Source organism: Cygnus olor, chromosome 10 (assembly GCF_009769625.2).
Source record: "Cygnus olor isolate bCygOlo1 chromosome 10, bCygOlo1.pri.v2, whole genome shotgun sequence".
Classification (NCBI taxonomy): Eukaryota; Metazoa; Chordata; class Aves; order Anseriformes; family Anatidae; genus Cygnus; species Cygnus olor.
The window spans coordinates 2,957,788-2,982,884 of NC_049178.1; the positions used below are offsets into that span (position 1 = coordinate 2,957,788).

The 25,097-nt window shown below is 37.6% G+C and overlaps 1 protein-coding gene and 1 long non-coding RNA gene across 7 annotated transcripts in view; one reads left to right on the forward strand and one right to left on the reverse strand.

Annotated features, from left to right (window-relative positions):
- Positions 1-24,749, forward strand: PTPDC1 (protein tyrosine phosphatase domain containing 1). 6 transcript variants are annotated; one of them, XM_040568559.1, is made up of 10 exons: positions 1-192; positions 13,950-14,042; positions 16,717-16,888; positions 17,740-17,820; positions 18,046-18,164; positions 18,934-19,071; positions 19,678-20,885; positions 21,624-21,809; positions 23,229-23,339; positions 23,999-24,749. In XM_040568559.1, exons 2-10 carry the CDS (start codon positions 13,958-13,960, stop codon positions 24,113-24,115), a joined length of 2,217 nt encoding a protein of 738 aa, XP_040424493.1. In that variant the 5' UTR covers positions 1-192; positions 13,950-13,957; the 3' UTR covers positions 24,116-24,749. The 6 variants fall into 6 exon arrangements, with proteins under 6 accessions (XP_040424493.1, XP_040424491.1, XP_040424492.1 ...); XM_040568557.1 differs by lacking the exon at positions 1-192 and adding an exon at positions 520-607; XM_040568558.1 differs by lacking the exon at positions 1-192 and adding an exon at positions 727-1,103.
- Positions 5,283-25,097, reverse strand: part of LOC121075385 — a 38,222-nt gene continuing 18,407 nt past the window's right edge. Inside the window, exons 6-11 of the long non-coding RNA XR_005822943.1 lie at positions 18,137-18,250; positions 15,217-16,160; positions 14,341-14,809; positions 13,464-13,606; positions 5,726-11,178; positions 5,283-5,371 (exon numbers count right to left, since the gene is read on the reverse strand). This is a non-coding gene — a long non-coding RNA (uncharacterized LOC121075385). The remainder of the gene's footprint in view (positions 5,372-5,725; positions 11,179-13,463; positions 13,607-14,340; positions 14,810-15,216; positions 16,161-18,136; positions 18,251-25,097) is intronic.

Here is a 25,097-nt window from a genome sequence, read left to right on the forward strand (position 1 = left end):
CACGCTCGGCATTCCAGCCCCGAGCCAGAGAAACTCTGAGCACACGAGAATTACAATTCGCGGCTAAGGCACACATCGCACACGCTAAATAATAGCAGATAATTTAAAAAATGAAGCCTGTAAACGCCAGCAGCAGTTGCTGATGATGATGCAGCAGGGGAAGCGCGCTCAGGTCTTTTGAGGAAGACAGAGGTAAGAGCTACAGAGCGGTTTTATTGCTTGTTTAGCGCGTACAGGTACCGTAGGAAATGAGGAACGTGAATGCTGTCAAGACCAAGCCACACCGAAGCCACTTCAGATTTATACAAGCGCTGCCTTCGGAGAAGCGAGCCCTGCTCCCCGAGGGCCGTTTACCCGCACACAAGACCGCCGTGTTGCCGCGGGGACCCTGCCGGCCCTGCAGCGCGGCCCAGAGCCGGGCCCCGTCAGCCCCCCCAGGCCATGCCGGCTCGGGCCCGGCCGCTCCGTGGCTCCCGTTCCCCCCCCTCACGCCCCGCGCCCTCCCCGCGGCCCAGCCCGCATGCGCGGGGCCCAGCGCCGCCTCCCCCGGGCCGGGCGGCGGCGGAGCGGCGGCGGCGGGACGCGGCGGGAGCCCGGCGGGTCCCAGGTGGGTCCCGCGCCCCCCTCCCGGCCCCGCTCCGGGTACCCGGGGGCCGCTCGGGCGTCGCCGCGGCGGCGTGGGGCTCCCCGGTGCGCTAACCGGATAGCCCCGGTGCGGGTCCCGGAGGGGTCCCCTCGGCCACGGGCTCCGGCCCCGTTTTCAGGTTCAGCAGCGGCGACGCCCGGTCTCAGAAAGCTCGGCCCCCTTTGGAGCTTCGGAGACCCGCTCCCGTGCATCGGGGTTGTGGTGCTTAGTAGCCGTCGGTGCTTTTGCCCAGAGGCTGAAGCTATACTCTTCGAAGATCAACGAAAAGAAGGGATTACCGCATGTGTTAGTGACCTAGGCTTAAATATTTCCCCTTTGTGTACCTTCCTTGGTTCGCCGTTCTTAGAAAGAGCCGTGTTTTGGGGAGGCCTGCACCTCAATTAGTGAAACGAAGCACCACGTCTGTGAAGTAATTAATCCCAGAAGAATACGCGCAAAACAAACATAAGTATTTGCAGTTACGTATTGCTTGAAAGCATTTTTCCGTTACTTGTTCTCATCAGTAGTTTATGTAAAGCATGCACGGAGCCACACGTGTAAGGCAAAGACAAACTGAGTTTGGGAGACGGTCTTCAGGGCGATACGGCAAGAATACCACCGGGGAGATATAATTAGCAGGGTAATCCTCTCGTTAGGTGACCGCTTGAGTGGCAGTATAACCGGTCTGAAGAGTGCTTCTGCCACATGCTTGAGTAAACATTTTACTTAAGCATCATAAATCCAATGATACCACTGCAAGTATATGTATATTTTTACAATAGTAGTAAAGTTACAAATGAGAGGAGCCATGGGTAGAAACTGTGAAATTTGAGTTGGGTGAAATTTCAGTTGCTGGGAAGGGAAGGGCGGCTCTACGAATACCATGAAAAAATTAAATGGATTGCTAGTGCTCAGATAAAGTACAAGGTGGTTTTACAGGTGGCAAAACCCTCCCAGTTTCTGAACGCAGACTACAGTTTGCTGGCTTACTTTGATTTTGCTTCATGCTAGTATATCACTCAGAATCACAGACAGGCTTGTTTAAAGACGCTCGGTCCAACAAGGCAAGGCACGTTTCCCCTTGCTTTGCAAGGCAACCCAGAAGAGCCCCAGGTGGGTGTTTTGTGCCACGCTGCAGGGCTGTGCAGACCTGGAGGGCTTGTGCTGACTGCCAGCCTCAAAGCACTCAGTGGCTGCACAACGTAGTTAATTCCTGTAACTCCTTAAAACCAGTGCATCGCAACATGAAATCAGTCCTCACTGGTCACCACCACATGCTGTTGGTGAGCCGGTGCCTGACAGGTTATGGAAAGACCCCTCCCTCCGGGGCAGGGTGCTGCCTGAGCCACTGTAATTCCCCGCTCTTCCCCTGATACAACTACCCAGGCATAGGTTTCACTGGGTTCGCTGCTTTGTGAAACAAGCTTCAGACTGCAGAATTGCTTAAGCACATAAACAACAATACCCAAATAACTTCTAGCCTTGTATTCTGTGGTTAGTTTTCAAGAAAGCATAAGAATTTCTAAACATTTTTGCTCCTGATTTTGGGTAGTCTATTAGTGTTGTAAATTAGAAACGTACATTAAAAACATACCAGTTTGCTCTGCACTGGAGTGTTTCTTGGCCTTAATCCTATCACAGGAGCAAGAAGGAGGTAACACATCACTTGCAGGTGGCTGTGTCTCCTACCTGCAACTCTTGATCTCTGGGCACTTTATTAACTTCCTTTGGTTCTTCCCTCAAACAGTCCCCTGTGTTACAGAGCTTGACCATTCTGTTCCTTAGGAAAAAGCACATGATAAAGTGCCGAAAAGGACTGGCTACCTGAGATCTACTTCATTTTCTTAACATTTCTTCTTTACCAAATCTGCCATTTTTGAACACCTGAGCTTTATTGTGCATATCGTCCACAACTGCTCTGCATACTCACAGTAAGACCAGTGTTTCTTAGAAACCACACGTACATTAAGCAGTGCTTTTGCAAGGGTCTTCACGAGTTGGTAGCTCCTCAGAAGTTACAAAATATATGAAAGAAGGAATTATTTTCCTAATTTCTCTGTTTTCCAACAACCTGACATTTGCTGGCTATTTCAAAGACAGAGCTACTAACCCAAAGTTATTGGATGTGGGCTTTGCAGCCACCTGGGTGCCACTGTGTCATACAGCCAGAAAACAAGCCATCTCACAAAGGAGAGCTAAACTGGGTTGCTCTAGCCCTATGACACCTCCCGTTTGCCTTTTAAATCTCTAGTTGCAATTTTTATTTGCAAAAAAAAAAAAAAAGTTGCAATTTTTCTTTCATTTCAAAGCCTGAGGCTAAAAAGAGGTTCTAGTTTATTTCCCTAGGCTTGTTGTCACCTATTACATTGCCAGTCCACTGAATGACCTTTAAGTAATGCTTGATGCAATTCTTCAGTTTTAGAACCATCTTTTGAATTGAAATCTTCATATTATCACGTTGCTCCTTCCTAACACTTCACCACATTTCCATTTTATCTTATTATTGACAATTTTAACTAACAGTGGAACAGAACAGGAAAAGAATGAATGTAGGAAGTACAGATGATGAAAGAGGGTGGGGATCATAGGTGGGCTGTTGCTCTGGGATCTCATTAAGGATCTAAACATGTATTTGTCTCACAGCTCTAACACTGCCAGTGTACTTGAGGTCTGCAAATGATAGGCTTTGACGCTGCTTTTGTGATTGATTTGCTGTGTGATATTGCATTGTGCTTAAGGGACAGAAAAAAAGTCTAAAAGCAAAGCTTCTAAAAAATCCTTAATAAAATTTCATACAGTTTTAAAGTTACACAAAACTAAAGCAGTCCCTGCACAAAACTAAGGCATTCCCTACAGTGTTTTAATGCAAGTCGCAAATAATGCATCATTAATTGATTTTTATTACCCAAACTACAAGAAGAGAAAAAAGCAGAAGATGAAACAGAAAATGTACCAAGCCAGCTAGGAATCTAAATACGTAATTTGTGCTAAAGTAAAATTAAAAACAATTAAGTTTTATTAAAGTTTTAGGATAATTTAATGTTCTTATTCTATGTAGCAATGAAAACACTGCAGTCTAAATGATGATCAAACATCCCAATTGCATTCAGATCACTGTGAGACACTTTTCTACCTGCCTAATCTGATAAATTCGTACCTAGCGTCATAGGACAGGTGGATTCACTAAGTCCACTACAAAGTAGCCATAAGACAGCCCATACAATGCCAGAGAAATAAACTGCCAGAAGCCTGGCAACCCCGTTCTACTTACCTAAAAAGCTTATTAATATCTTTAAAGAGCAATCATAGTTCAACAGAATTTTCCAGAGGATTTGGGATTCTTCATTTTGTTTAAGTAGGAAAATGCCAAGCCTAGAGAGAGAGAGAAAGATTATTAGTTTAGTCACTAGCTTCCCACCTACTCTTTGTATTCTTTCTTTGGAAATGGCAAATTATTTCAGCCTAATGGTTAACTCCCCCAAAAAGTCATCCTCAGTTAGCACAAAGCTTTGTCTTGACAAAAATACGATGACAAGTCTGAACAAACATGTTTGGCACCGATTCCTGGAACTAGCTAAACTCTGCAGATCACTGGAAAAAAAATCAGTTCTTCAGCTGAATAAACTGCCGCTAGTACCGAAGAGTACAAATGCAGGAACAAATAGAAGGGACAACCAAGCGAATCTCTAACACCTACAGATGGACACAGCAAAGTGGCAGGCTGTTGCACCAAGAACTGAAAGCATCCAGGACTGAACCCTTCTCCAGAATCACATAGGTAAACAGTGCGGTGGTATTAGCCATATGAAAATAATCACCAAGTTATGTCAGAGACAGCCTCTCAAATGTGAGCATTTAGGAACTTTCCAAAAAAAAGACTACACTTTTATTAAAAATTTCAGTTAATTAGTGCTTCTTAATTATTCCGAACTGCTCTTTGTTCTTTAGTCAACTAAAAAATCTGCTAACTTCCTCCGTTTACTCCTACAAAATGTTTTACCAGATGCTCCACTTGTTTAACGCATTTTTGTGTGCTAACACTTGAAAAATGTGTCCTTTTACTCCCAATTCTTAGACCATGATCTCTAGAGCCACTTTTGTAATGAGGACAGACAATGGGTGATGAAACCAAGAAGCGACGCTGCTGTTGGAGTGTTACTTGGGCAGGGCTCTTCAGAGAGGGAAGAAACTGTCATTTCTTGGTCTGATCTGGAAGTCAGCCCTGCCTTGAGCAGGCTGGATGACCTTCAGTTCTTTTTGACCTAAATTTTCCATGATTGTAATGCAGGTTCCTACCAAAGCTCTCTATATCCCAGGAACTTGCCAGGCCTCTAAAGCAGTGACGTGCTTTGGTTTCTGCCTGGGTCCACAAGATACCAAAGTGAATGTGCAATTCCACGTGCTTACAGCCAGTCATTTAACTGCTGGAGGCAGTGGGGCTGCTGGCTGGTTCCTGTCTATAAGGACAGCGTTCGGAGGCTTGGGGCTCTCCTGTTCCACCTGCACGCCAGGGAGGCTGCGGGTGCTGCACCTGCGGGCCTGAAACCGCTACCAGCCATTAAAGACAGACGCGCGACACAGGATTTTAGGCTGCACGCTCTGTTTAGGCTGTTAAATGAAAGAGTAAAATCATAGAATTTTGAAAACTTAATTTGTAGTGGAAGAAAACGTTCTTTGTATTGGCTGTTGTTGAAGTGGTGAAACTCAGTTTTGCAGTATTTCAAGTACAGCTCCCAGGTTTCTAACCTTAAAGTTCAAATTAGTGAACTTTACTTCAGTCAAGTTTTTAACAATATGCACTCACATTATAGGTTACAGAAGCAGGAATGTGTGGCTACATAATACACCTTAGTTAAAATAGTTACAGGCTGTTATTAAATAATTTTAAAATAGTTAAATAGTTATAGGTTTGTTTTTTAAAAAAGCATTTCCATTGCATGCATGTGTTATGTATTTTCAGCTACAAAAAGGAATATAAACACTTGGAAGAACTAAAAGAATATCATGCAGTTGGCACTGAGTTCATCTTGGGTTCAATTAGCATTCATTTTGGGAGGTGAATCTGTTGAAAAATAAAACACAGATTGAACATAGCACTACCTGGTTTCTTCATGAGGTAAAATTCCTCAGGGAAGAAAACAGCATATTTAGTTTCTGCCTTTGTAATTAAAACATAAAACTGCAAGTAGAATTTCTTAATGACATACTTGAGCCTTGAAAAAAGCCTGTTTTCCCCAGGAAGATGCTTTTATGTAGCTTTTGTCTCATTTTACAGTCACATTTACATTCAAACATACGTAAATATTTCTAGTGTTTACAAAACATTAGTTTTGTAAAATAAATATATTTACAGTGTCATGTAGCAAACAGTAAATGTAAACTCAAAAAATCTAACTGAAGATAAGTGATCAGAGAATAATAGTCAACCATATTTTCTAAAGTACCCCAGTGGTTTCCAAAATTGTATACAAATCTTCTGAAGCCCCATTTTTAGTTAAGATTTTTTTTTTCCACAAACGTCCTTATATGTGCACATATACGATGTTTTCTGTTTAATAAAATTATAGGCTGCAGTTTATTTAATGCCCATGATTTTTTTTCATCCCTGCAACATTAGTAAGAAACTAGATGTGTAATCTTAAGGACTTTTAAATTCATTTCTCTCTGTTCTCAGTACATTAATTTTTCTATGGAAAAGTAGTTGGATTCTTTCATTCTGATTTTTGCTGCAATTATTACAGCAAAAATGGTGAAATTTCGCTACAAAATTATTTTGGAAAATTAATGAAACAATATAGTCCTGTCATATGCCCCATCTCTATTGGCCAAAGTAAGGCAGGTGTTCAGTTCAGAGCACAAGTACGTTGGCATTAGTCTCGAGTTGTCTCCTGTAGCTTGCTGTCCTTGCTTGTTTAAATAATACACACATCCCATTCACAGAAGCTTGCACTAGTACTTTCTTTTTCTATAAGTAATTGAGAGATATTTTTAATGACAAATAGTGAGTAAGCACTTAATTAAAACTAGCTTTTTTTTTAAAAAAAAAAGTGTAGGTAAGCTGTACAAATAGACAAAAGCCTTTCTTCTTGTCAGATAATATTTAGTAGCTGAAATTGGTTTAGTAAAATAGAATATCATATCCTATTTTATTTATCTTGTTTTCTTACTTTATTTTAGCTCACCTTAGTTAAATCAACAAAGTCCTTGTGTGTTTTTTTTTTGGTAGATCACATCCTCTACATTCAGAACTTATTTTTCTTCTGCTTTTGAGGTGTTCATTTTAATACAGTTAATTTACCCTCAATTTACATACTTTAATGATAGTATTTGAAAAATAGAAAGTTTTGTTCATGGTACAACCACAGATACGAACAAGAGACTTAGTTTCTTTCCATGTTGTTATAAAATTACTGTATCAGTTTAACTGCAATTAAGGTACATTCCCCAAATGATTTTTGTAACTCTATGCTTAGTGGTCTGGCACATGTAGACACACATTTACTTGTGGTTGATAACAGGAAAATGAGGTGAACTTAATGGATGAAGCAGAACGATACGGAGGATTCAGTTATTAAAACAGGTTGGTGTGGCCTGTTTGCCTCAATCCCTTTAAAATCTAGGCAGACACAGAAAGCAGTTTATGGGACGATTATCTGCATCGTCTGTAAGGCATTCCTCATACAGTCTTAAGTTAAGAAAAGATAGTTACTGGCTCCTCCCAGATTACCATCACGAATCCAATTAACTACAGGAAATACTGTGGCAATACCATTCAGCATCTCTTTTGTAAATGCGAATTCCCTACAATATATTTCTTGAAGTTGATACTGCAGCAATGAAGGGATCAACACTCACTCACTCTTTTTGCAGGGTAACAGGTAAGATGTTAAACTGAAATTACTGAAATTCTATATTAAAATTCACGTAAATTTGCTGGTTTTGACTATCTGCAGTATAAAAATAATTTCTTTTAAGTCGTAGAGTTCAGTTTTAAAACTTTTCCATTTATGAATGCTTTCAGTAGCATTCAGCAGTGCTGACAATATTTCATTCTTCTGTATGTAGTCTTACAAATCTACTAGTCTTAGTAAACATGATATTCATGATCCATAATATCTGAGTCACTCATTTTTCTTTGTAGAACAGTTAATTTATTCATTTTTACACCATATCCTTTATAATTCTCAACAGTAATTACTGGTTGCCAACCTGTTCAAGGTAGTTTAAAATAACTTCTCTTAACTACTGCGTTAACACTATCACAGAAAGCTGACGTGACTTAATGAGATGAATCAAGTCAATTGGTAGACCTGTCCATCATCTTAGGTTGCAGTTTCTTGCTATTTATGTCAAAAAAAACCCTATTAATAGCAAATACTGAATCACCAGAGCAACACCTACATAATTTTCTAATGAATTGTATTCTTTTGTCTCTTTTGTACGTGAAAGGAGCTATAGTCCTTTGTAAATATCATGCTTAATGATTAAATGACATTCACCTTTAATTAAAACAGGTGATGAATTTTTTTCCCTAAAGGAAAAAAAAAAGCAACAACCCAACTCTTAGAAATAAAAAAATTAGTTTTTGTTGCGTTCCCAGTGAAATCACCACAGTTTGACAACAGCTGTAGTATTGTTCTGCTGTATAAATTCCATATAGCTGAACATGTGTTCAAGTTATTACCTTATCTTCCCTTTGTCATATATCTCTGTGTTTATTTTCCTTTTCTGATTTTCTCACGTTTGCTCATAGGAAGTAAACATTTCAAATTTCAAGCAAGCCTAGGGAAGTGAGGTGTGTGCCTATTGAAATATGTGTGCTCAAGGCTAACTGCCTTCAAGCCTTTTACTTGTAGCTTAAGTATTTGTGATATGTCTTATCAGTGATTTTTTTTTACTGCAATACGCATTAGAACAAGAAACTTAATCATAATGATCAAGTTTAAGGAGAAAAGTTATCTACTATTTTTCTAAAACTTTAGAAATAAATGTTTTGTTATTTCTTGTAATGTTCAAATTAGATAGTGTTGTACTTTTAAATATGATTTCATTTACCAGTGCTTCCTGTAGAAGTCACTAACTACCCCTCAGTGTACTTAGCTTTTTCTATCAAAAATGTTAATGATCTGCCTATATTATCAGGTGTAAAACCTGAATTTAATGACCAAGTTATAATTTATTAGCTCTTAACCACTTTATTAACTATAAAACAGTCCTCAGTACATGATCATATTTTTGCTTAATTACCTGAGTTATCTTCAGTTACATAAATTAATTAGTGCAGTTTTCAGAACTTTGCATTTTGGCAATGAAACTTTATCCCACGTAATCTTCCATTTATACAAATACCCTGTTGACTTCTATGGGACTGCTCACAAAAGCAGAGCTACTGAAGAAGATAAGTAGTTAGAGAATCAGGCCACGGAGTGAATTTTAATGATGTTTAATTTTAATGGTGGGCATAGGTGCTAAGCGAATATGGCCCCTACCTCCATCTGCAGTTGACTATGTTGCTTTAAAAATTGGCCACTGGTTAGTTACTTATATGTGAATGCAACAGGGGAGAGAACAATTCATTTTAAAAGGCAAGAAAATAGTAAAAAAACAATCCCTGCATTTTATATGACAAGAATAAGCATCAGCATTTGCCTCTATTGCATGAATATATTTGAGGTTTAAAATAGCTTTTCTTATACACCGACATTAAAAACTTGAAAGCTTATCCAAGGTTTCTCATGTTAACATAAAAACTAATCTTTTGGAATATGTGGTCTGCTGTCATATTCTAGTTACCAAATCCATACAAATCTGAAGAAATGGGACTCCACTATTAGTAAACAGCTCCACAGAAATGTGGAGAGGATTCCTGTTTGCGCTGGCAGCTGAACTGGCACAACTGTAATCATTCCAGTCTCGACTGCAAGCTCTTCTGTTTTGAAAACGTGTTCTAAAGATAGTAATTGCATTTATTAAATAACCATATTAATTGCTAAGGTAAACTGGGACCAGTCCTTGTCTTTGCACTTCTGGGCTTGTTTTCTGACTGCTAAAACATCAGACATTGTTCCTTTCTGTCATTTCATTTTGGAGCAAAAATTCAGCCCAGTGACTGGAAACCACTCATTTCCAGGTCCTAAAATTCTACAAAAGAATCTTCCTTTTTGCGTGCTCTTGTGAACCAGGAAGGCATGCCTCCTGTATGCTCCTCCTGGCCAAGTCTGCCCACCAGTTGGTTGCAGATCCCTGATCTCTCCCTTTTCCTACTTGCTGCATGGCATTTTGCTACTTAACCTGTATCTTCACAAAGAGAAGCTCTTTCATTCCAGAGGAAATGGACGTGGACCAGAGGCTGCATCACTCCTTAAAAAGAAAGTGGGAGCACAGACTGACCTCACCAAAGGCAGCACAGTGTGCCTGTACTATTTCCTCTGCAAGAAATTCACCTCTGCGTAGATGATGCATATTTGACAGCTGTCATTTGTTACCAAATGCAACAGGTGAATCAGCAGTGCTACCAACAGGCAACAAAAGCTGATACATCCCTTCTGTTAGGGATTGGTCTGCTCAAAAACAGGGAAAAAAGAAATGAGGTAAAGAGACACCAAAACAAGTACAAAATCCACACCTCAGAGGGACCTGCTGAAATATCCCCTTAGGGCTTGATATCTGATTTCAATATACGCTTGTTTTCCTGGGCAATGGGGTTCTGCTGTTTACTTCAGTCAGCCATCATCAGTGTTATTTTTACTACATTTTGGTTGCATTACCTGTGGTGTTTATGCAAGCTCAATGACATTGCTTCCCATGATAAAATATAAAGAGATGGAACATCACCTAAGACACCATTCCATTTCTTAAATTGTGATAGCAGGATTAAAAGGCCAGCCTCTTTGCTGTCATGGCAATAGAAATGCATGTCACCCAGATAACAGAGGGGATCTGATTAAGGTGGTGTCATGATTGCCACAAGGCACGTGACTCAGTTCCCTCGGGGAGCTAATAAGGAACGTGACCTGGAATAACATTTGAGACTTGTTTTTTCTCTAGCGTCTATCAAGTGTTAACGTGATGAACAAAATGTTGAAGGGGACCTTTTTAAAACTAAAAAATATATTATATAGAGAAAAAACAGGAGAGTTGTTTCTTTTACCCAGCCACTATTTTAGCTTTTAACACTGTTTTTATCTGCAGGACAGTAAAACCCCTCTCTGTAGTAACAACACTGAAATAGTACTTCCTGTCCCAAAATAAAACTTTTTACCTTTGTTCAAGGGAGTGCATCATTTCTCTGTAAACTCTTATCACAATCTTACTTAACTTTTTGTTTGTTTGTTTCAGAAAAATATACAACAAAACAGATAATTGGAATTGCCTGGTCATACAGAACAGGAAATACAGATTTGGTCTATCTTCTAAAAAAATTTCAGGGAGGCCTAATTTGTTAAAAAAATAACACGTTGTTTACCTCTGCCATTCTGAGCAATCTTGCTAGTATTTTATATATTGTAGGTATGTCGTCTGCATCTCTTCCCTCTTCTGTAAAGGCCTGAAGTCTGGTTTAAAAAAAAGAGAAGAGGAAAGTAATTTTGATTGATAGAAATATCTCTACTATTTCATCTCATTTCTTCTGTCTAACACTGGGTACAAGCAAATAGGAAAACTAAACAGGCATACATAAATGTCTGTGAAATACAGTAACTAACAGATGATGTTTGGTTTCATTTATTGTTCCAGGTAGCCTTATTTTACCAGTAAGTTGCAGGTAATACTGCTGTAGCATGTAAGTCTTCAGTTTTGAATGGAGACTTTCTATAACACAGTATTCATTCTGACACGTCCTGCGATGTATGTCTGGAAAACTCGGTCTCTATTTAAATAACATTCATATTCTTTATTCCATATTTCAAGAAATTTATTTGCATTTATTGTTAAGCATATTGTTCAGACAGGTGCAGCACAAATGTTATATGAATCTGTAGTCTGTGTTGAGCAACCTATTAGTTTGTGATTAAATAACTCTGTAGTAAATTCACTTATATTTTCAAACAGATCACAGTGCGCTGTTTCACTTCTTGCAACACAGATACAGACTATGGAAAAATATTTAAAAAGCAATGATTTCACGGAACTGTAGATTCAGAAAGAGTTGCCTGAACTCAGTCCTGGCATACATAAAAAAACACTGCCTCCAGTAAAAGCTCAAGAAATCAAATTCTATTTCCAACAATTTCATGAAGTGCTTTATACTGCATATCCAAACCTTTGTTAAAAAAATCTGGTACTTTGTAAATTCAACTACAAATATTAGAAATGCCAGATTTCGAACTTAGCTTGAAGCTTTAGTTCTGGAACATTTTAGGGAAAGATGATGGCCTTTTCAGGATATAGGTATTTCACCCACATTCCTCCCCATGGGGGAATCATACAGAGAAGCTTGAGCTGTGTCCTGGTTTAGTGGGACACAGCCTGACTGGACTTGGTTTTCTCTGGCAGCTACTGTTCATTGTCAGAACAGTGTGACTGGTGGTGATTCTGCCGCCCGTATGATTACATCTGACTTTTTCAAATGCTTGTATGTTATCTGGAAAAGCTATTAAGATTTTTGAGAGAAATTTCTGAGAAATAGAAATATTTCTTTAGCTGCTGAGTTTCCTCTGATCGTGAAAGCCATCCATTACTGATTTCAAAGGCCACTGGGGAGGGAAAAAAAGAAAAAAGAAAAGGTAATTAACGTAATTAGAGCTCAAAATAGAATGCAAGTTGTGCCTGTATTCCTGCCTATTTATTAAAGGCACTGACTTGTAAAAGTGCAGTCAGATGGTCAAGTAGCTGACCAGAAAATGTTCAGGATACCCTTTAGTCTACAGTAAGATTCATCTGAATGATCTGAATGAATATTCTTAATAATATACAGATTTACATTAGAAATGCATTCCTTAACATCACTTAAGTTTTGAAAGGCCTGTTGGCTTTCACAAACACAATTCTCATCTTTTTGAGGTCACTGATGCAGCAGTATTAAAAGGTTATTAATGGGCATGTATATTCAGTTCCCACCTTCAAGCATCTTGAAAAGGAGAGAGTTGTACTAGGTGACTTTGATATGGAATAAAATCCATAAGCATGGTTGGAAGAAAATTTCAATTTATTCAACTATGTGGCAGATAGTGTAATATCAATTAATGAGATTTTATGTGCCTCTATTCAGATATTTACTTAAAACAATAATGCAGAATTATAGATAAAGTGTGGACAGTAAGCAGCAAGCAGTTAATACCTCATTTCAACACAGCACTGGACTGTTTACCACATAATCCCTGCATTACTTTTTATTTTCATTTTTTTCCAATGTTTTTAGTAAATCTTTTAAAACACTATTTATGCTGCTAAATTCTGATACAGTTTTTGCAAAACGTGGGACAGAAGGTTTGTCTATTTAGAAAAGTTTCAATAGTCACAGCGGAGACACTTAACTTGGTATAATATTCTTTTTTATTTTTAATATTACATTTGCAACTATTTTACTGTTGAGATAAGAGGAAGAGATCTTTTAATGTGTAAACATTTTCAGTCAGGATCCATGTAGCTGGTTTACTTACACATCACAGTGACTGATGTGTTCGTGTTTACAGCCTTCCTTTAGTTCTCTTTGTCAGATACAGTCTCTTCAGAAAATGACTTGCTTTGTATTAGAAATTGTATTAAAATATGTTTTCTGCTTAGACGAAGTCTTGGGTTCACTTTTGTTTTTAGAAGAGAATCTTCATATATGTGATTTCAAACTTGCCATCATACCAAAAACAAAGAATGGAGGGAGGAGAGCAGAGAAAGCACGTACCTTGTGGATAGTCTGTTGGGCAAGTATCAACTAAAAGTATGAATGGTATGATTTAGAAATAGTGCTGCCATTCTGGTATCATTAGATTTGCTGGAATTGCCCCTTGGAAGGTTCCAGTTAAAGACTTACAGTTGTATGGTTACCTGTACAAATTTGAGAAAATCAAGATGGCATTACATTAAAGGCATCTAGTTGAGTGCCTCCTGTCCATACAAAGCACACAGTCCATATAAAGTACACAGTCAGCCAGACTCTGGAGCTAGAAATACACAATTAACTAAACTTCAAATTGCTAGGGCAGACAGTGAAGCAGTTGAATTTTAAGATGACTGCACATCAAAAACAAAGTACAGTCCATGTTTGACTGCCCCAATCTTAAGCCTGGGGCAACTTTATAATCATTTGTCAGGTACTCAACTTTAACTCAGCTTTATTTTGCTTTTTTTGAGTTGTAGATTTACAATGAACACACTACTGTTTCAACAGGTACTGCAATGGCTGCAGGAGTTTTGCTGCAAAATGAACTACCATATTCTTCATTGCTAGAGAGCAGTGTACATCTTGCAAATATGAGTTCAGGTAATAACTTTCTCTGATATGCCATTCTTAAAAAGTGCTTAAAGAAATTATCATTTTTTTTCCATAGGGAAAAGATGTATTATTATCAAATTATAATGTTAAAATGTCTCTAACAAAAACAAACTGCATAACGTTATCACTGTGATGTGTTTTTAAGCTTTTATGTTACTTCCATATTGTCAAGTCTCTTAGTTAAAGAAACTATGTCATTTCCATGTTCAGAAACCGCCTTGCTCTCTGAAAGTACAAACACCTCTTCAACAAAAAGAACTCTATAATAAAATATTTCAAGTCTTACTTTGGGTGAGTACTTGCAAATCATGGTAGATTCAATGGAAAAATATGGTGTGCAGCATTTTATCTTGCTCATTTCTGACTCCATCATTTAATATATCCTGAAAAAAAGATTCTGGGAAGAGAAAGAATAAGAATTAAATATAAGAAAGCCATATAATTAACTGGAAAGCATTTTTTTTTGCGTTTGCTGGATATAGGTAGCACTTGAAGTAGCCTCTTTCATCTCCTTCCTTCTTCAACCTAACACCCAATATAAAAACACATTCAAATATTTTCTCATCTCCTAATATCAGCTTTATTAGGATAGTCAGATCTTTGAGATGACAGCTAACGGTCAGCTTTAACGTTTTCCTTTTCTCATATCACATCACTACCGACGATTAATGCCTGGTATCTACAGAAAACCTTACCATGTCTTAAGAGCTGGGGAGCAGTATTCAAAATTCAGTCACTCCGTTCCTGTTCAGTACCTAGAAGAAAACAGTACATGTTTACCTGAGGAATGTTTATCAAGAGAGCTTTCTCTTTAAGAATTCCTGTTTTCATAATCAAAAGAAAAAATCAAACACAGACTGACGATAGTATATATCCTTAGGAAAATGCAACAGGATTTGTCAGTTGACCAAAGCTGTGGTGAGTTTTCTTCATTATTTCCCCAGGCTTTCCGCTTTAACATTCAGTCTAATGTACAAACAATGGGATGACTTTTTTTTTTTGAATTATTTTTTAAATATTTCTATAGTTTGTTCTCCACATAGTTGCATAAGAATTTTGTGCTTTTGAAAACAGCAGTCCTGTTTTTGAGCAGTCCTTCTGGCCAGCTCTTTCTTACCACACTAGAAGCAAAGAGGGAGGCAATTTGCCACCTAATATCTACCTTCATAAGCCTAAAGCACTCAACCAATGCATCTTCTCCTCCCCATAATCTGCTTTATCTCAGTCTGTAGGGCTAACAGCTTTGGTTAATAAAATAGCTGTGCCCTGAAAAAAATAAGCCTTTTGTTTTGAATGACAAATTGTGTTTTGTTGAAGATATGAATGGTCCCGAGCAAACAGTCTACAATTCATCATGTACTGAGCCATTTCAGTAGGAACACACTAATCCCAATCATTACAGAGCTAATGATGCATTTTGGAGCAACTAAGTGGAGGGAGAGAGGTGGTTGTGGAATGTTAACCCAAGAGGTGGAGGAGTATAATGTACTTACAGATTTCTCAGGAAGCAGAGCCCCCAACTGCATTCTGATTGTTCTTTTGAATATACTATTTTGTGTCTTAGCGGATTCTGAATGTATGTTATTTACGACCAACTAAAATACTCACATTGTTTATGGAAAATGTTTTGGTTGTTCCTGGTCCATTTCCAAAATTATCTACTTGAAATGCAACTATTTTCATCGGCAGCGGAACAGCTTGTCCCAACCAGGACCAGCCCCTACAGCATCTCACTGCCTCGGGGCTGGCTGCGAGTTACTATGGTGACAGCTCAGCCCCTGCCTTCTGTGCCGGAGCGGGCAGGAGGATGCTGCACATCCCTACAACTTCGGCACGGAACAACTGGGGTGTTCGATCAGCGCGTCCTCAGCACCCTGCTACACTGTGACTGGGGCTGGTCAGTCATGCAGGGCTCACCCCGGAGGCGTTCAGCTGCGAGTATTTTTAGCAACTTTTTCCAGGGCCGGAGGCATTCTTCCTCCGATCCCCTTCTCCGCATAATCCAGAGGCGCCGGAGCTCGGTGGTGGAGGTACTCTCATCATCAACTCAGCGCGTTATGGTGGCGATATCATCTCTGAGCCCCGAGGAGCTGGATGCAACTTTTCCTGAAAAAAAGAGTAAAGTAGTTTTCATTCAAACTGTTGGCAGTTCTGGTTTTGTTGCTGTTGTTGTTGTTCAATTCATATGCTTTTGCTCTGTTGACTGTATTACATATATATGCATAAAATACTGTTTAAAATCTTTTTTTTCTGTATTTTATATTTCATTCATAGATTCGTATTTGAGTATTAATACATGCTTTTCACTAACAGCTCAGTTACAGAGAACAGATAAAACAGAAGCACACCTTCATACATACAGCAAGTGCACGACTAACTATTTTTGATTTTAGGTGGAAGATGACAGTGACATTTGTTCTGCTGCACAGGTTATCACACACCTGTAACTTCATCAGAAAGATCAAATTTGCTGTGAGAAAAAGCAACTTCAATTTTTTTTCCTCAGAATCCTTAAAGTCCGTGTTGAAAAATGAGTTGTAAATTTATATATTTCATATCTGTATGCTCTTTGTAACTTTGTCGATTTAAGGCTGAACAGATGCTTTTAAGGTGGAAATGAATTTGTAAGCCTCCTTACTAACTACTTTTGCTTGTGTTATAGGAAGTTCAAGGCGTCCAACAGCAAAATACACTAAAGTAGGGGAGCGCCTTCGCCATGTCATTCCTGGTCACATGCAGTGCTCCATGGCGTGCGGTGGACGTGCTTGCAAGTATGAGAACCCAGCTCGATGGAGTGACCAGGAGCAAGCCATTAAAGGGCTCTACTCTTCTTGGTAGTATGCAGCATTTACTGTCACTAAATGTAACTGGATCCAGTATATTTATTAAATGAGAGAATCATACTTAAGATTTTTTTTCAAATCAACCACTTCCAAGTTAAGTATAAAACATAATGATAGCGTGATTCAAAATTACAAATTAACAGTAAACCATAATAGCCATTGTACATAGCCCAGTAAAAATGATGAAAGACTTCTGTGTACTTCCAATAGGTTTGGTTCAGATCCCAAAGAATAAATACCTATCTGTCATGAATTTATATATATATATATATATATACACACACACACACACACACACACATATATATATTCTGGGTTACAGACAGTTCTTGCTAAGATTTAAAATGCAAATGAATTAAAACATGGTCATAATAGAATTTCAAAGTAAAAACAGTTACTGGAGATGAAATAATGTGTATGTTCAAAAAAGCATATTCATATACAGTATTATTCATGTGACACATATCTTTTAAATTCTTAACAGTAACAGTGAATGCTATTGAGAAGCATACAAGCCTTAAAGGGACAAACAGGGATCAGTCCAGATTTTTATTCAAAGGAATTTTTTAATATGTTAATTGGACTGGCATTTAAATAGTTCAAGTAATGGTCTTTTGATATGTAATACCTGTATTAGTTTAATAGGATGTACCACTAACGCTGTATGATAGTAGAATTTTTTGAAAAATCATTTCTAGTTAATCAACAATGTGTTTGTCTTTCTTAAAAATCACACAGTAATCTTATCGTAGCAAATTCATACCAGGGAAATTATTAATAATATCATTATAATCTTTATTAGTGTACCAGTAATAAAAACTACTGCTTTTTTAATTTCTTAGGATAACAGATAACATACTGGCTATGGCTCGACCCTCAACAGAATTAATTGAAAAGTACAACATTATTGAGCAGTTTGAAAGGTAACAAAATTTACTCATTATTTATTGTAGGTATTACTCATGTAATTCCCAATCCATTTTCTCTTTCAACACAGATTTGGATTGTTGCTAAAGATCCTTCCATTTTACTGATGCAACAGTATAAAGATTTTTTCTCCCCTAAGAATAAATGTGTGTTTCAGAAAATTTGGGATAATAAGATTTTGGTTGCATATAATGCTTAGACTCATCTATTCCTTCCTTAAGATGTGGCATAAAAACCATAATTAACCTTCAGCGTCCTGGGGAGCATGCGAGCTGTGGGAATCCATTGGAACAAGAAAGTGGTTTCACTTACCTTCCTGAAGCTTTCATGGAGGCTGGAAGTAAGTTCACTCCTGCTGCCATTCCTCATTAATTATTCACTTCAGCACCAGATATTTTTACTTGAATTCTCACGTATTAAAAGCAGCTATATAAGAAATGTTGTACAAAAGAGGGTGTAAACATAAAACTTGGCAAATATAATTGAGAGTGAATAACACATTATCCAATACTGTATATATGTAGAGTGATATTAGAGGGTTTACATTCAGGTATTTAGAATAAAGAAAGGACGACAGCTGGTTATTTTTTTTTCTTCTGAGTTCCCAAACATATAAAACATTAATGTTGTTTCAAATTCTGGTATAATTCAGGTTTTCTTACCTAGACTATAGAACATTTTTTGATTAAAGGACATTTGTAATGACAGAATTTTTATATTTTCAAATGCTGAGATGAGGAAAAGTGCTTCTGTATAAGAAAGAGCTTTGGACTGAAGCGGTGCTTTTATTTCTAAAAAGAAAAGATAATGCTCTACCTATGTATAGCTCAGTAATTTTTGTATGAATCACTCCGCTTTGTTATATCTTTCACATTCCAGCTGAATTTGAGTTTGACAAATCTTTGCTAGCGTCATGTATTTATCAAAGTGAAACAGCAAAAGTACTCTGAAATAGGAAAATAATCTCTTGCAAACAATATGTAGTCATATTCTCCTAAGATTCTTTATGCGTTTTTAATACTATCATTTATTAGTCATCTCTCCCCTGCATATAGTACTGAAAATTTCACATTCAGTAAAGCAAATAACTCTCTCTCTTTTTATTTTAGTTTATTTTTATAATTTTGGATGGAAGGATTATGGAGTGGCATCTCTCACTACTATACTTGATATGGTAAAAGTCATGGCTTTTGCGTTGCAGGAAGGAAGGGTAGCTGTTCACTGTCATGCAGGACTGGGTCGGACAGGTAAGTGCTCTACTGCAAGATCAACAGAATTGTTTTTCTGAAGATGCAAACCCCTATTGTCATAACTTATTAATGATTTAAATTCTATATCATTGCAAGATGTACATCTATAAAGTGGTTAAAAATGCTAAACAAATTTGTGAAAATGATCTGTCAGTGGTGGAAGAGATCAGTTTTAATATATAAAAACAGAAACCTGTAAGGTTTGAAAATTTTTGAATCTGTATAATAATGCCCTGTTACATTCAAATGGGACAGCTTTCTTTTGATGGGAAAAATTCACCTAAAATTTCAATTACTCCTGGCTCTTTCAAGACTCATTTGCCTGAGTTGTTCCTGTAGAAGCCACCATCAGTCCTGTGTTCACTTATGATGCAACTCCTAGAAATGCTGTGGTGAGAAACAAGCTCTCACTTCAAGTGTAGTGAGAGTGGGTTTACTGTATCTTGTGGTCCAAGGAAAGCAACTATACTTGCCTAACAGGATCAGGTAATAAAGGCACAAAACCTCTATCCCTACCTACATTCATTTTTACTCCATGGTTTTTCTGAATGTTTGTTTCAGTTTGATAGTTCTACAGCTAATTTTTGTGTTTATATTTCCCAGGTGTTCTAGTAGCTTGCTACTTAGTTTTTGCAACAAGAATGACAGCTGATCAAGCAATTCTTTTTGTCAGAGCAAAAAGGCCTAATTCTATTCAGACTAGAGGGCAGTTACTATGCATCAGAGAATTCACTCAGTTTTTGATTCCTCTGAGAAATGTGTTTGCATGCTGCGAGCCCAAGGCACACACGGTGACACTGTCCCAGTACCTGACCCGCCAAAGACATCTGCTCCATGGTTACGAGAGCAGGCATCTCAAACACGTGCCAAAACTCATTCATCTAGTTTGCAAACTGTTGCTAGACTTGGCAGAAAATAGACAAGTGATAGAAGCAGAACTGTTAGATATACCAGATCTCTCAGCTGAAATTGAAAAGACTGTTTCTCAGCTGGTGTCTGCACAGCTAGATAGAGAACTGGCAAGGCAAGACAGTGACACGTCGGACTCCTCCCACGCCCACTCGGCCACCTTTGAGACCCAGGATTGTCTTTTCTCCCTGGCACATGAATGTGATCCTCTTTGGAAAAGAAGGAACGTTGACTGCCTTCAGCCTCTCACTCATGTGAAAAGGCGTCTTAGCTATAGCGAGTCAGATTTAAGGAGAACCGAGTTCCTCTTAGAACAAGCAGAAACTGCATGGACTGTACCTGCTCAGATATTACGGTGCAACAAACTTAAGCAGAACAGTGGGGAGGAGTGTTCTGCCACAGACGACCAAAAGCCACAGCTGGATTTAAACAAAGAAGCATTAGTGCGTAATACATGTACGATTTGGAGTCAAACTAAATTTAATTTGGATGGGCGAAAAGATGGATCTTCAGTTCATCATAGAAGGAACTCTACCAAAGAAGTACAACGCAGCAGAACTTTTTCTTCAGGTCTATCATCTATCCACACTTCCAGGGAAACTAGAACACCAAGGCAAAATTTTGCCAATGAGATCAGTCACAGAAAAGAACGCATGACTAATATGTACAGCAGAAAAGTCTACGTCTCCGAGGACTCTGATTCTTCTTCTTCTTCTAAAGTGAACTTTTCCATTGGATGCGAAAGCCAAGGTAGCAAAGATCTGTCAGAGGCAATTCCACACATTGTTCTGCAGTCAGAATTAAGTTTGGAAGGCCGAAGAGTTTTGGCAGCAAAAGCACTTGCAAATATAAATGAATTTCTGGAAGAGGATGAAGTGAAGCAGAAGGTAGAAATGTGGCAGGTAATTTTTAATTTGACTCAGTGTTGTATATTCTGCAATATTTCACCTAGGTTAATTCCAAGAATGGCAAAAATGGTACCATGTGCTTTGAAAGAGCTGAGACAGATTTATGCTCTGGTTAAGAAAATAATTGTATTTGTCAGTTATCACCAGCTCTTTCAATAGTAAACGAAGTGAACCTACAAATTTTGGTATCTCACTGGAGGTTAGAACATTGTTTCTGGTTGCGTTCATTCATTTTACAAACTAATGAAAACTGATGCTATTATCTGTAGCTTAACTTCATTGCTGATAGCATAAAAGTACTACAGATATTAAGTTAGAGCTATGTTGTTTTTAACCAGTGCTTTCTCAGAACTAATCGGAGGATTCTGCGTGTAAAAGTATTTAGTAGAAACTTAATTGCTTATTCTCAAAACCAAATCCTCCTACCAACATTTGTTTTAAAGTAGGAATCCACGAATATGTAAAATAGCTTAGGAGATAACTGGGAGATTCGGAGCTGCACTACTTATGTCATCCTTCTGTTTTAAAGAATCACTTGTATTACTGCTGATTAATGTTGATGCTTTAGAAAAAGAAAAAAAAATAATTTTTTTGGAACTGTTAAGTCTTCTTTTCATGTTGGAATGTAAGCAGCCAAGTACTGCTACAATCAAAGAGAATGTTAGTAAAAGTAAATAGATGATTCATTTTCACCCTCTTCCCCCCCCCTCCTTTTTTTTTTTTTTCCTAAAGAAAGAACTGAATTCTCGAGATGGAGCTTGGGATAAAATATGTACTGAGAGAGATCCTTTCATCCTCTGTAGCTTGATGTGGTCCTGGATTGAGCAACTGAAAGAACCTATTATATCCAAAGATGATATTGACATGTTGGCAAAAAATTCCATAGAATCACAAGAGGCACTTAACTTACTGAGAAAGGTAGAAGATATTATATATGTCAATCCATTATTTTACTGTTAAGTATATTTTGTTAATACATGTTGAACTATTCATTTATTGCCTTTAGACACGGAAATTGTACTTTCTAAAGGCAACTTCAATTTCTTTAAACATCAAAATGAGGATTGTTTTTATATTCAATAGTATGAGCTGTAATCAGTACTACCATGATGAATATTATAAGAAAAGTCTGAGTTATCTTTGAAACTTATTTGGTAGAAGCTCAACTTCATTTGCATGCCTGCAAATTCTCCAGTTGGAGATCCTGCGGCAAAGACAAGAAACTTTTGCCTTTTGTATGGCTTTTGTTAATGTCAAATCTGTCAGCTGTGCTTAACAGTTGTCATGTTTGCTGTGCAAACAACATACTCCATCAGTTTCGGAAGAACTGGACAAGGAATAGGAAGAATTTGCCAATTGAAGGATACAGAAGGCAGGCCAAAATCCTTTACTTAATTCAGAACTGTGGCCATTTGTATTCTGAAATGAGAAACAGGTACTTCTGATCCACAATCACTTAATTGTGCTTACCCCAAAGAGCTAGATGCAGGGTAAATAAAACAAAAAAAACACCTCTATTCTCGACCTCTTAATTACACAAACCCATTTCATAATTTTTTGGGAATTGCTTCCAAAGTATTTGTGAAAAAGACAGGACCCCTTTTAATAGCCTCTAGATATCCAAGAATACAGCTTCTAATCAGTAGGTGGGCAGACTTTGTGTGCAGTGACCACTTTCATGACATGACATTCAGAATTCTTCATCTCAAAATGTCATGTTTCTTCCTGAAGCATTCTTCCACCCTATGAAGTTTTAAATTTCTGTTTGCATCAAAATAAAAAACACTTTTAATCTATAAAAATAGAAACCTCTAATCCCCCTTGGAAAAGGGATGGGAATTAGCAGCGCCAAGGATATTTTTGCTCCATTTATATACATCCTTGTCTCTCTGCAAGCTTCTTTTCATGGTGAAGGATACTTGGGAGGCCAGAAGGAGATGTAGATCATGCTGCGTTAGCCAGGGAAAGAGCTAATGTGCATAGCATTTGAGACTGAAAAGATCTAATCTCACTTTTTCTATGCCACCTCATGTGAGTGTTGCGCTTTTTGTGTTGGGAATCTTGAAATGCCAGGTCTCCAGAAGAATGCCTGACCTTGTTGAAATTTCCAGAATAGTCTGAGATACACAAGAGAAGAGTTTCTCCCATCATGACTGAAACAATTACGTCGAAGCTCTTAAGGCTTGTAAAAATTCTCTCCCCAACTCCTACACCTGAAGGTTTCAATACAGAAAGGCACAGTCTGATATTCGAACAGCAATTAACAAAAATGGAAAGTTAAATGTTTTTCTTGAGAAGATTTCTTCTGACGAGCTGCTGTTCCTTTTTACCCACCAGGAACAGTGTCAGACTATCCTTTGTATTTTACACTGTGTGGTGAACTTACAAATGCTACCAGCTGATGTGGAGGAGGCCTTACTTGCTCGTGCTATTAAAGCTTTCACTAAGGCAAGTAACCATTTGTCCCAGACATCATATTTATTTGTTGTAAATCATGTAGGGTAAATCAACACAGCAGTCCTCTGTGTTAAAAATTACAGTAATTCCTTCACACTTAGTGTACTCATGCTATCTATTTCAGAGTTTATATTTTATAATAACCAGCCTACATAGGAAATACTCTCAACAAAATTACATTCTGTCACTACAGCCTTAGTCCTTTAACCTCATTTTTCCATTTCTGGATCAATTCCAATTCACAGACTTCTTCACATTAGGGAAAAGATAATTTCTAAGTGGTGAGAACAATTAGGCATTGGGAGTAGCCTTTACTGCTTGGACTGTTGTCATCAGATTAAATTATTTTCTAAAATTACACTGCAGTTCAGCAGGTGAAATTATTTGAAAAGAAAGTTCATTGCTTCCTAATCTCTTGTAAATCTACAGACATGCCACCTGTTAAAACAATCATGACATTTCTCCTCTGGTTAGTTTGTTTTAATGTTTAGTCAGCAAAAAATTGTAAATACTCAGAAGTACTCCATAACACAACACATATTGTCTTTGATAAATCTGAAAACTGATTTAAAAAATGTTGGTCATCTACTTTGCATTTTGCCATATGACATCTATTTAACAACTGAACTCAATTTTCTCCCTTTTATTAGACAAGCTTCGATTCCGAAAATGGACCCTATGTTTACAATACCTTGAAAAAAGTATTTAAACAAACACTGGAAGAAAAAAGAAAAAGGCTTAAGGAAGGAACAGAAAATCCCTCCTGATTTCTGCATGGCAATGCTGAAGAATTAGATGGGTCTACCATATTATTTTGCATTTTGCAGCTACTGTATTTTGTGCTATTTGGTATGATTTACTTAACTTCAGGTGACAGTAGTTGTTAACAAAACATTTTATTTTTTTAGAGGGAGTTTTAGTGACAATTGTTCTATCTACATGGTTCTAAGGAACAGCTCCTGTATGACCGTACTGTAGCATTTTGGTTTCAAGTACTACGCTTTTATTTTGTGAACTTTTCTCTTGTCTTCAGATGTATTTACTGATTTCGACTCCTCTGTCATTGGCAAGCTATGCTATTTTCAAGTTACAAGGTTGCCATAAATTCAGTGCCATGGTACATGAAGGTTTAATGGATTAAGTTAATGTTTATGTATTAACATTAAATATGTTTACATTAATGTTACTTGATTTTACTTTGCAGAAAAATAAATACTGACTGAACTTACTAAACTTTTCCTTTTAGAAAATTTAAAATAGGACAAATAGTGAACAGAGCTTAGGGTCTACTGTTAACAGCAGATCATTTTTTTTCTTGTAGATACCTTAAATAATTGTCACCAATGTATTTCTAAAAGGTGTTGCAGAAGAGAAATACATTAAACGTATTGAGTATGAAGTTATAAAGGTCTGAAGTTAGATTTTTTTTTTTAATGGAAGATAGGCTGTGTCATCTTAAATGCTTTGAATAAGAGCAAAGTTTTACCTTACTAGTTAAACTTTTATAGACCTTATTTTAAGTGGAAAAAATATGTAATTATCAAACATTAAAAAGGATATAATTCTCTCTGTACTTATATTCAGCAAAAACTTATACAGAAATGTAACAGAATAACACTCAAAAATAATCAATGAAAATCTTATCTACAGTACACTTTGTAGCGGTATTTTCATCTAATAGGACAGAACAACGGGGATATCATCATTCCGAGCTTTTGATGACAGCCTTAGGATTCAGATTGGAACGTC

What these genes read in the sequence shown, in the direction of transcription:
- PTPDC1 (XM_040568554.1), top strand. Translation starts at nt 15,629, where the DNA reads ATGTATGTTATTTACGACCAACTAAAATACTCACATTGTTTATGGAAA. An exon ending in AAAGGGCTCTACTCTTCTTG is followed by an intron (nt 16,889 to 17,739) that starts GTAGTATGCAGC and finishes TTAATTTCTTAG; the next exon opens with GATAACAGATAACATACTGG. An exon ending in AGCTTTCATGGAGGCTGGAA is followed by an intron (nt 18,165 to 18,933) that starts GTAAGTTCACTC and finishes TTTTTATTTTAG; the next exon opens with TTTATTTTTATAATTTTGGA.